The sequence below is a fragment of the Eretmochelys imbricata genome, chromosome 2 (assembly GCF_965152235.1).
Source record: "Eretmochelys imbricata isolate rEreImb1 chromosome 2, rEreImb1.hap1, whole genome shotgun sequence".
NCBI classification, from domain to species: domain Eukaryota; kingdom Metazoa; phylum Chordata; order Testudines; family Cheloniidae; genus Eretmochelys; species Eretmochelys imbricata.
In genome coordinates, this window is record NC_135573.1 from 189,362,205 (window position 1) to 189,374,392 (window position 12,188).

Here is a 12,188-nt window from a genome sequence, read left to right on the forward strand (position 1 = left end):
AGTGACTTATGGTTCGACGTCCACACTGCAAAGAACTAGCATTCTGAGCCTCTCCTGGGAAGGCAATAATGCGCCTTTAGTCGGGGTGAAACCCTGGTAGCTAAGGGGGGCTGTGTTTTCTGACAGACTCTACGTGTGTCACCACAAAAGTACCCTTTACAAAAAAAAAATGTCTGCTGGTATTGCTACGGTGAACTTCTGGCCGGACAGAGCCATTTCCTGAAATGCAGGGCTATTTCCTGGTAACTGTGTTCTAAGTGACCCTATCCTGAAATACTGAACAAGTGTCATTATCCTTCTTTCGGCCAAAGAGCAGTTGGCTGGTGCCAACCCTCACTTCCTTTCTCTTCACTCTAAACACGATGAAACACTGACGTCTCAGTCCCCTGGACTCGCTGTCTCTGATAAACACACAGTAAATTCTCCTGCGCACAGCAACACCTCTTGAACAAACATTTTGACTGATAAAATGAGAAATTGGGACAATTCAGGTGTCCCAAAAATATTCCTAGAAGACCAGGACGTGTGAAAATCCGGAACTGTCAGGGGAATAGTGGGACATATGTTCACTTTAGAGTAAGCTGCTCTGCTTACTACCTGCCTGATTAACCATGTGGCAGGAGGATAAAAAAAGGCATGTTTAGAGCCAATCAGGCCACTTCAAGATTACAAACTCAGTTAAAACTTGGTGTGTGGATGGAATCTGAGACCCCTCACTGGTACATGGCCCTTATTTTTGCCAAACGAGCTAGGACGGTTTCTTCATGCTGTGGATTAGGAGACAGAGTCAGCAGCATTTACCAGAGTTTCACAACTGAAAGGAATTATCCCGCTTCCATGCAAATCAGTGACAAAATCCCTACACTCTGTTAGTGGTCACCAACCGGTAGATCGCGATCGACTTGTCAATCCTGGAGCCCCTGGCAGTTGATTGTGATCTCCAGCCGCTAAAAGTCTGGTGGCACAGTGGGGCTAAGGCAGACTTCCTGCCTACCCTGGCCCCACGCCACTCCCAGAAGCGGCCAGCATACCCCTGCAGTCCCTGGGGGGAGCAGGGGTCTCCGCGCTCCGCTCCTGCCTGCAAGCACCACCCCTGCAGCTCCCACTGGCTGGGAACGGGGACCTGCGGCCAACAGGAGCTGCACAAATATAAATTAAATATCAGGTAAAAGATGGAGCTCTTCATTCTAGGGCTAGACCCTTTGCAAGACACCTTTGTGGAAGCAATGCCAAGCTGTTTTACCTGATATCTAGGAAGAGTGCTGTAAGCCCTTTCTGCACACAAACAACAGTTACATATTTATTGTTTTACTGCACTCTTTTGAAATCTCTCTTCTTTCAAGGGCATGCAGGAGTTGAGCCTGAACTTTGGTCACTTATGGTGAATATTCAATGCCATTTTTGAACAATTCACGTTCAAATAAACTGGCAGTAGTTTAGGCTAGAAGGGCCATTTAGGCTTTTTTAGATGGATTCATGCAGTTACTGGCCTTGGTTGAAGGATGAGAGTAATAAATTGGTGCATTTTTTTGTTGCTGTGATGTATTTCGTTAAGCTTGTCAGGAGGATGATCTTGTTGTTAAAGCACCAAACAGGCAGTCTGGAGATCTGGGGTCTGGTGCTGGGTTCTGCCACTGACTTTCCATGGTTCGGTTTCTGCAAAATGGAGACAATCCTTCCCTGCCTCACAGGCATGTCATGAAGTATGATTTATTCATGCTTGTAAAGTGCTTTACTGATCTTTGGCTTAATAGATTCAGAGATTCAGCCAGAAGGGACCATTGTGTTCATCCAGTCTGCCCTCCTGTATATAACTCAGGCCATAAAACTTCCCCAAAATAATTCCTAGAGCAGATCTTTCAGAAAAACCTTCAATCTTGATTTAAAAGTTGCCAGTGATGGAAAATCCACCATTGCCCTTGGGAAATTGTCCCAACGATTAGTTACCCTCACTGTTAAATATGTACACCTTACTTCCAGTCTGAATTTGTCTAGCTTCAACTTCCAGCCACTGGATCATGTTATACCTTTGTCTGCTTGATGGAAGAGCTCATTATCAAATATTTGTTCCCAGCGTAAGTATTTATAGACTGTGATCAAGTCACCACTTACCCTACACATTTGTCAAGCTAAATAGATGGAGCTCCTTGAGTCTAGCACTATTAGAAGTGTGTTCTAATTCTTTCATCATTCTCGTGGCTCTTCCCTGAACCCTCTCCAACTGCTGAAACATCCTTCTTGAATTGTGGACTCCAGAACTGGACACAGTATACCATTAGGAGTTGCTCCAGTGCCAAATACAAAGGTAAAATAACCTCTCTTCTCCTACTCAAGATTAGTCTGTTTATGCATTCAAAGATCGCATTAGCCCTTTTGGCCACAGTGTCACACTGGGAGCTCATGTTCAGCTGATTATCCATCATGACCCCCAAATCTTTTTCAGAGTCCCTGCTTCCCAGACTAGAGTCCCCCCTCCTGTAAGTATGGCCTTCATTCTTTGTTCCTAGATATATACATCTAAATTTAGCTGTATTAAAATACATATGATTTGCTTGCACCCAGCTTATCAAGCAATCCAACCTGTCCTCTTCATTATTTACCACTACGCCAATCTTTGTGTCATCTGCAAACTTGTCAGTGCTGATTTTATATTTTCTTCCAGATCATTGATAAAAATGTTAAATAGCACAGGGCCTGGGAGGTGCTACAGATGTGAGAAGTCATTTCAGGCTTTGCTATACATCACCATCTTACAGTATAAGACAGTGACATGGAAGGAAGTGGCTGAAATGTTGTATTGTGACCCAGCAGCAAAACAATGTACTCTTTTTAGAGTTGATGGCCACTCTCAGCTCCTCACAGGTTGTTCAGCCAGTGCTGCGTCTAGGTGGGAGGCAGCAGGGGTCAGGGAAGCTTAACCTCTCTGTGCTCACTGTTTAGAAACTCTGGATAATATTTGCCTACTTTACGGGAGTATTATGAAGCTTAATTATATAATGATTGCCAAGTGCTCTGAGATTCTCACTCAATACATAGGGTGCTATATACATGTGAAGTATTATAAGAATTATGACCTGTGCTCTGGGGGAAACTAAAGTTCATTGCACACACTTTAGCACAGCTCTTTTTGCTAATTACCCAGGGATCCATGACTTTGATCAAAACTGATTTCATTTGTATGGTCAATGTATCTTGCCCATTTCATTTTATATCCCATAAATACCCCAATTCCTGTCCCTTTCCTGCTCTAAATTACATTTAATACAAAATCATAGGAAGCCCCAAAAGTCAGCTGGGCGTTAAAAGTAACCCTGTGCATGAATTGAGAACGTACCAACCCCGCTGAGGTAGGGGCTTATGATTTTCCACGCGCCTATGCTCCCTTGGCGCATGTGCTGTCCCACTGCCAACTCCAGGTATAGCAAAGGCATCCCTTCTACAATTAACATGATGAAATATGGGATTAAAAATCCCCCTGTAGGAGAAACAAAAGAAAGCATTTAACAAGCAAATGAGAGAAATGAGCTATTATTTTTGAGACGTCAAATACAGTTTTAATAACACTGCTCTGTCATTAGCTGGCTCACCACTAATGATATGAACTGGTTCGCATACAGCACCAGACACGCACACCTAGTCATGTACCACATCCATGCACGTGCACCTTGGTATGCTCTTCCATTCACCGTTGTATGCAATGCCTGCTGCTTGTGCAGCCATAAACTAGTGGTCAAAGTGACAAGCTATGGAACAGCTGAAGCTAGTCCATAATGAGAGTCAACACATTCTCTGCCCTTGATGATTAGCCTGTAATTGCTACACGAGGGCTCTTGGGCCAAACAGTTGTCTTTCAGACGACAGTATATTGCTGACGATGCTGTTTTAGGATCCCAGCTGCACCTGCTGCTTTGGGCAGTGTCACCAGCGTGACTGATACAACAAAACCCTAACTGTGTTGTCATCTCATTAGGAGGTGGAAGCGTCACATTTGATCAAATACATTTGATATACCTCAGTGTTGATGCCAGTCAGCAGCAATGTGAGGGTGTGACACCAGGAAAGCACGTGGGCAAACGTGAGACTATCTAGACTCAAGCCACATCTCAGCACTGGGCCCAGTCTCCAGCTGGGAATGTGGCTCACACCACATCCAAGATTCATCTGAACAATCACGATACAACACTGTGTGACCTTGTCTACACTGGTGCATTGTTACTGATACTTGGCAACCCTGGGATATTTTTGCTAAACATTTCCTTGTCTAGCCCTGGCCAATGAGAGAATGTCACAGTTGTTCACTTTGAGCAGTACAAGACCACAGCTATTAAAGTGTAACTAATTGCTACCCAAGCTGTTAAGGGTAATGAGGGAGGTGATGAGGGGGAGAGGTTTATTTCACATTCATTGCTTTTAAAGGGCCAAGGAGTGCAGCACTGAAGAGAGGTAAGGAAAAACCCTCAAAGGATCGTGAGCCTGAGGGCCTATCTACATAATAAATAAACTGTGTTTTCATAAGTAGGTGGTACCACCTTCATCTGACCTGGTTAAAAAACCACATGGGGACAGAACCTCAGCTGGTGTAAATGGCCATAGCTCTACTGAAGTCACTAGGGATCTGACAGTTTGCAACAAGACCTCTGGGTCTGCCCCATGGCTGACTTATGTGTACACCACAACTTTTTTCACATGTGCCAGCTAAATTTGCACATCCACACCTAACACAACGCCTCCCAGTATTTGTATTGCAGCTACCCCATAGTTCCTCCGCAGGGGCTCGGCTGCCTGGAGGACATGCACACAGAGCAATGCCAATAGCCGATAGGAAACTGTACTCTTGGTTTGTCCTACTGTGCAGACCTGGAAGGAAGGAAGACTGGCCAATCCAATTCCATAGACACGGGGTCCTGTGCACAGAGCAAAATAAAATCACTGTGGCCTGCTCACAGGAGAACAGCTATGTACTAACTATGTTGCTGGCAAAGGGGACACACAATTAGCAGCCACAGGGTGAATTCTTGCTTCTGTCTGAACTGATTTGCCCATTCTGATGTCGTGAACTGAATGCACATTTGTGACTAATGAGGTGAGATTAGTGATAGATAGCTCCACATGTATTGACCCTAAAAAGGAAATCCAAAGGGCTTTAAGTGGCTTTTAAATTACAGTGAAACCCCACTACAAATTAGAGAAAGGCTCGAGCGATGGAGTTGGGCTGTCACCATAGTTCGGGCTGGGTTTGGCTCCGGTGTTCTGGCAGCGAGGACATGGGGGAGGGCCGCACCTGAAAGAACCCGAGTCAGAAGGGAGTGAGCAGAACACAGAGGAAAAAGGTGGGTGAGGAAGAAGGAAATAAAGAAAAGGGCGGGTAACACTGCAGAAAAATGAAAAAGGAGAAACAGTGAAATAGTCTAATCCCAAAATACCCACAAAACAGGTTAGATTCTCTTTCTACACATAAATTCTGTTAAACCCAGGGGTGTTGGATTTTGTGAGCCACCAAAAGGACATTATATGGTTGGCCTGGATCCTCCAGTCCAGCCCTGCTCTGCCACCTCCACCCTTGCATCCCACTCGCCTCTCAAGCTCACCCTCCAGGTCTAACCCATGCTTCTGATTTCCAGCTCCTGCGCTGCTTCTATTCCCCACCCCCCAGGGAAACTGCTGAAACTCCATGCCAGGCTGTACCTTTGCACCCTGCCCGCCCCCCTGTTCCTTTGTCCTCTGGGCCCTAATTCTTAAATCCAGCCCTGTGTTCTGAAAGACTAACAGGATACTGTGTCACTGTACGTGCAGTCCCTGTTACTGCTGATGTATGTGATTGAGGCAAGGGAATATCATACTCTCCAGGGGGCAGAAGGCTCAAAAAATTGTGAAAACTGGCAAAAGATCAAAGACCAACACTGTAGCGGATGTTGCTGAAGTAGTTACACGTTTTTATTTCTATAGGGCCTGATCCAAAGTCCACTGACGTTAAAAGGAGTCTTGCCCGTTGACTTGAATGGGCTTTGGATCAGGCCCATAGAATGTTGCTCTGTTCACGAGGTAATGGGTATTAGAAAAAGCAGCAGATTAAAGAGCAAAGCAATTAGCCAAAATTTTGCCAAGTGCTTAGTTTGCTCGTGTGCTCTCAGCCCCAACCTGGAAGAGGATTTGTGTAGCTCTTGGTACAAGAAGGCCTGTTGTTTTCAAGTACTGTGAGTTGGTAACTCTAATTGTCCTGCTAGTAAAATAATTTGGTTCTGTGTGGAGCTGTAGGGATTTTAAAGCTACTGTGGCATCATCACTGCATGCTGAACCAACCTCGGTTTATCCAACCACTGTATGTAAGGGGAAAGAATGGTGGTGAGCTCTCCAGGACCTACTACGGTCATGCCTTTAAGTGCATCGATGAGTTACTGGCATAATCAGATGGCTGATGCATCACCATTCTAGCCTGCAAATAAAGATAGCATGTGATGCCTCTGCATATCGGTTTTGAGGTGGCAATCACGTGGCATTAAATACATTACTTTCCCTGTATAAACTTTGAACATCAGGAATATAATTACACTGACAATGGAAGAGACGCTTTAGGTATTATAGATGGGGGAACAGGTGGATACATCTCCAGTGTGCATTTACCTGGATCAGATGGAGCTCTAGCCCAGAAAGACCATTGGGGAAGCCACTGGAAGAAATCACTATCCCCAGTTTGGTCAGTTTCCTTCTCCCCATCATAACCCAACATAATGTGAGTCTTACATTGATTGACATCTTATTTTGCTGACAAAGCCTTACTTAGTTTCTTGAATCACATTGTCTGAGAGATACTGAGTACCCACAACTCCCATTAAAGTCCATAGGAATTGGGAGAGATCAGCCCCTCACAGGATGTGACCTGTGCAGCACCAGAAGAAGCAGTAGCAGAGGGAACATGCACTTACAAGTGTAAGCTGCTGACCAGCAAGATGCCACTGAGATAGCTGAGCCTACCCTGCAAAAAACGGGGTACAAAAGGATCTCTCAACAAGGCTTGGAAGTTTAAAGAATTAAGCTACATCAGTTAATTGGGTTTTGGTTGAAACCAGAAGCACTGAAGTTCCTTAACTGGAGTCCCTCACTCTTACACGCTTTTACCGAGTCAGCTTTGAATGCCTTTGTTTAGGATTGGCATGGTACAGATCCCTGATTCACCCTAGTTCTTAATTGTAACTAATGGGGGTGAGGTGAGTATGTAAACTTGCAGGCTGGATCAAGTGCCCTGGATCCTACATTTAAATGCCATAAATTGCACTTGGGCATTTATAGATCATCAGAGAGGAACAATTGATGTGCTCACTCCCCACTGTGTGCGTGAAACAGACCAGGTCTTTGCAAAGGGGAAGACAGACAAGCAGACTTGGTTCCTTGCAGAGGGCAAAGACGGGGAGGAACAGAGAGATTCTGTTATAGTGGGGTGGCTCATTAGTACCATATGGTACTTGAATGGGGTATGTGTCACTGCAGGTTTCTCCTGGAAAAAGCCCCTACCTTTGACTTTGAGATCACCTCAGAAAGACCTGCTGACAAAGTCAAAAACAGATTTTTGAGAAGCCTTTCCTGGTTTTAACAGCAAGCCAAAATATTTACATAAATATCTATTATTTGGCATTTAATCTCCAGTATTAACATTCCTTGCAATGGGCTCTGCTCAGCAATGAAAATGAATGCAATCTGCCCAGTTACTTGCAAAGACGTTGAAATGAACACTGAGCAATAATCCGTATTATTCAGGGAATTAATTTTATACCTCCTGGCTATGCTTTTATTAACAACCCCTTTGTTTGCATCTTATGTTAGATAAACTGGGGTGGTATCAGAGACTTCACAGTCCTTACATATTCAGTTTACATATTCATATTTACTTTACATATTCATTTTATAGCACCCAGTCGAACCCCAATGAACCTGCTGTCGACTTCAAGGGGATCAGGATCAGACCCTTTGTGAAGTCCTTTTTTTCACCAGACAGCTTCACAATATCTGGATTTGCAGTTTGCCATGTTGTAACACAGTGAAATAATTAGGGACTTTCATTCTACTTCACAACGAACGAGAGCTGGGGCGGAACCAAAAGCCCAGATCCAAACACCCCCCCAACTTTGGTTATGTTTGGATCCAAACTTTGCATCCAGCCCCTCTCTTTATAATGAGCTGAACCAAGATCCCAGAGCCAAACACCCTATGAACTCTGGGGCAGCTCAGTTCTGGATTCAAAGTTAAACCTTGGGCCAGATCATCAGCAGATGTAAATCAGCATAGCTTCATTAAAGTCAATGTTGCCCAGCTGATTTGTTCCAAATGAGGATCTGCCCCTCTGTTCTTGGGCCTGTATCTATTAAGTATGACTGTCCCTATAGCTGAGTTCAGTATAAACAAGTTCCATTGTATCTTTAATTTGATAATCTCATTTATACATGAGTTAGCTGCCAAAGAACTGTCTTAAAAACTAATAGGCATCTTAACTGATATGTTAATCAAACCACAGAAAAATAATTGCCGCTCCTTAGTCAGAATTGGTTCATATCCGTGTTGCCCAGTTCAAGCTCTATGGCTAAAAGAGAGGATAAGCAGTGAATACATTTAAGAGAAGGAAGAGAATCGGTTTTAAAGTTTGGATGGCTACTGAATCTTATAGATATCTGCGGTAAGAACTTTTAGACTATGCTCTGCAGGGCAGGGAATGATTTTATTTTTGTGTTTCAGTGTGTCAACCACATAGTCAGCCCTACACAATAATACTAATGGGGGAAAATGCAGCAGTCAGCTGAATTTATAAGGTTGTTCATTTAGGTCCCTGAAAACCATACTTTGCAGACAATCCATGCTGCTGTGTGGTGTTTTTTTTTTCTTTGGGCTGGAGGCATTGATCAAAGGTACACTTGTGTGTTATATCACATTCACTGCCTATGCCATAAAGATTTCCAGCTGCAGGGCTCGATAAGAGAAATTTAGCAAGCTAATCTTGTTACAGTAGAGTAAAAAGCCCGATACTTGAGTCTAACTGCCCTTTAGAACAGCTCTGCTGGGGTGGATAGGCAGATGGTCTGCAATGGGTTAGACACAATCTAAAAATGTGTACATAATGTGCAATTAAATTTTAAAAAAATATTAAAAGGCAATGTTCCGGTGTCACTTTCAAGGAGGAAGATGTTAGCCTTCTGAAACATTTGTAATTGAGAATCCAGCAGGAATTATAGATCATCTCTCTAACTAATATATCCTGGTTTACGTTTCTATACAGCATCAACCACTTGCAGTATCTAAATGCTAAGTTAGGCCCTGATCCCAAACCCATTGAAATAAATGGAAAGACTCCCACTGACTTCAGAAAGCTCTGAACCAGGTCCTTACGGAATATCTCATCTAATCTATCTAGAAATTAATTTAAACAATCGCTCCAGCACACATTGATTGCCTCGTGCAAGTGGGTTTAAATCTTGTGTTTGAACCAAAGTTAAAAAAAAGAGTTTAAAAATCTGCAAACAGTTTTCCTCCCAGGAAGAAAAAGGGTGAAGGGCGGAAAGAACCAGAAGTGACAGGTGCTAGGGATTCAGGTTCTACGGTGATGGATGCAGCATAGAAAAGCTGAATAGAACTGTCCGAGGAACCTTATAGGAGCTTCTTCAAGGCTAGTCATGGTAGGTATTTGCTTATTAAAAGTGGTGGTACATTTTCTCTATACTTAACCTAATAAGCTGATCTTTGATTTCTAAGTGCAGAAAAGCAACTGACACTGGCTTTATGTCTATTTCTGACATTTTTTTCTTAAATTTGGAGGGGGTGAAAAAATAGCATCCCAGGCAGAGAACTCTTTTTGAACCAAAACCAGTTTAATCTACATTTCCAAAGCCTCTTGTGAGATTTTAGCTGCAGCAGTCTCGTTGCCTAAGGGGTTTCTGCCAACTTCCAGGCAACTTGCAGCCAAGTTATCAACCCTTTAAAATTAAGCCTTATATAACAGAACTGCATTAACAGCAGCAGTTTGAATGGCTATTATTAATCCCTTAATTAAATCAGTGTAAATCTCTTCCCTTCTCAGTAGCATTTTTGGATCCAAACATGTAAACCTATAAGAAATTGAACCAGTTTCTGATGCCCTGAAAGTAAGTTAGCAGGGGGATTAAAAAATCAGCACCATAGGAACCTGCCCTCTTATACAACACATTGTTCCTCCCTGTGTTTTCAGAGCTCAGTTGGGAAGGAATAGTATTGTATTGAATTGGGGTGGTAATCAGGAAAAAGGGTTACACGGGAGACACAATGGAAAGCAGTGTGAAATAAAATAAAGATGTATAACGTCTCTGTAGCTAGAGATGGTCTGATGATACATTTAATGTCTCTTGCCTACATAATCTAAAGAAGTCCCCCTCCACTGAATATAAAAACCGATCAGATGGATGGGATACTGACATGGACATACTTTTGGTTTAAAAATATTTAACATTCCAATTCTGTACCCTTCTGAGAGGGAATCAAGAAAAATTGCACTTACCTCCTCCATACAGCTGACATAAATATGGAAATCTCCAAACATTTCCCAGCCCCACTGCATAAGAAATGCAGGCGAAAACAAACTGTAAGGGATTGTCCCATAATGGCCGGGGGTTTTCCATTTGCACTTTCAAGCACAGATTTCAGCAGAGGGCTCTTGACTTCACTCCTTCAGATGCTCTTCAATGCCCTGCCTGAGACTCAAAGCCAACCCAACTGAGAGGGGAGTATACTTGCCAACTGCTATCAAGCTTTTTAATTACTAATCTTATTAACAGGCACATAGTGAAGTAGGAATGCTGGTAAATAGATTATAGACACACCCACCCAGAACTATAAAGTGGGCACTTTGGGTGAACAGTTGCTTGGCTTTCAACTTGCATTGGAAGGATCTGAATTAAGGGTTTTATTTGGCTGAGTGCTGGGTTGATGTTGAAATGAGAAAACATTTTAGGCTGCACATGGCTGAAATGACTTAGAAAGATGGAAAATCCTCATTACTTAAGGTTTGCCACCAACATGTGACGTGCTCCTTTGGGAGTAGTGTGCATGGCTCAAGGCGAGAGAGTAGGCCATTTCGTATTTACTAATTATTGAGCAAGGTCTCCACACAATCAGGGTTTGTTTAAATACACGCATTTGTCAGCTTCTAAGGTGGAGATTACCTTACTGAAATGTGCACATGCCTATCCTAACATATCTCAGGTTACAGTCACTCAGGTTGGGTGGCCTATGTGAAATCAGATCGGTGGTCTTCTAGTGGATGAGAGTCCACATCACAAAAGCTGCTAACTGCTGACCCTCTTGATGAGATGAATAGGACTGAATGGATGTGGAGGCTAAAGGTGTCTAAACATGGTCTTCTGTCTAAAGGTGGTCTCTTCAGGTCAGGCCTGAGGGGTTTTGGGTGAAGCAGTAGGAGAAAGCTTGCCTTGCTGCTACCTGTGCTGTACTTACTCTGTGGCTAAATAGAGGACAGTGGTCTCTAAGTCTGTCATCAGCCCTAAAAATCTACCCCAATCTTTAAATACTTTGAATTTAAAATAAGAAAAGCAAAAAAACCCACAAGAAGTGTAAGTTGTACTTGAAAATTCTGGTCAAGATCCTCAGCCGCTGTATATCAGCATAGCTCCGTGAAGATCTGGCTTCTTTCTCAAAGGCCAAACTTGCTGAGACAAATCTTTTAGAAGCGTGTGCAACAGGCCCTGTGTAGTTCTGATTACTCTTCTAGTTCTGTGTTTATCTTATTTTCCATTGATTTGAGCAAGTTAAATAAATGTTCTCCAAATAATGTTTTTACTTGTTTGATTCAACTGAGCAGAGGCAGCTATCTAATATTCTGGATGATTTTAGCTATCTACATAGGGACCAGATCCTCCAGCCTGGTGGAGCTGTACAAAGCACAAGACCAGAGTGGGGGCCAAAGTGGTTTTGGGGACTACTGCTCTGGTCCCCAAATCTTGGTGCTGAGCTGAACTGAACTGGATCCATGGCATGAGTTACACCATCCTTAGGGCAGCTCTAACTTTCACTAGCTACACAGATGGCTATTCCAGCCATCAAGGGTGCCAGCAGGATGAACACACCCTGGTCCCTTCCCCTTTCTCATGCTTCCCATGTGGAGGGTCAGTCAGGGTAAGTGAGTTAGACAAAGATTTAGGAAAAGGACCACTTGA

The 12,188-nt window shown here is 43.3% G+C and overlaps 1 protein-coding gene across 1 annotated transcript in view; it reads right to left on the minus strand.

Annotated features, from left to right (window-relative positions):
- SLC6A20 (solute carrier family 6 member 20) overlaps positions 1-12,188 on the minus strand; it is a 39,390-nt gene that overhangs the window by 23,497 nt on the left and 3,705 nt on the right. The window contains exon 3 of the mRNA XM_077811139.1: positions 3,335-3,475. Within this exon, the coding sequence (XP_077667265.1) occupies positions 3,335-3,449 (115 nt within the window). The 5' untranslated portion in view covers positions 3,450-3,475. The remainder of the gene's footprint in view (positions 1-3,334; positions 3,476-12,188) is intronic.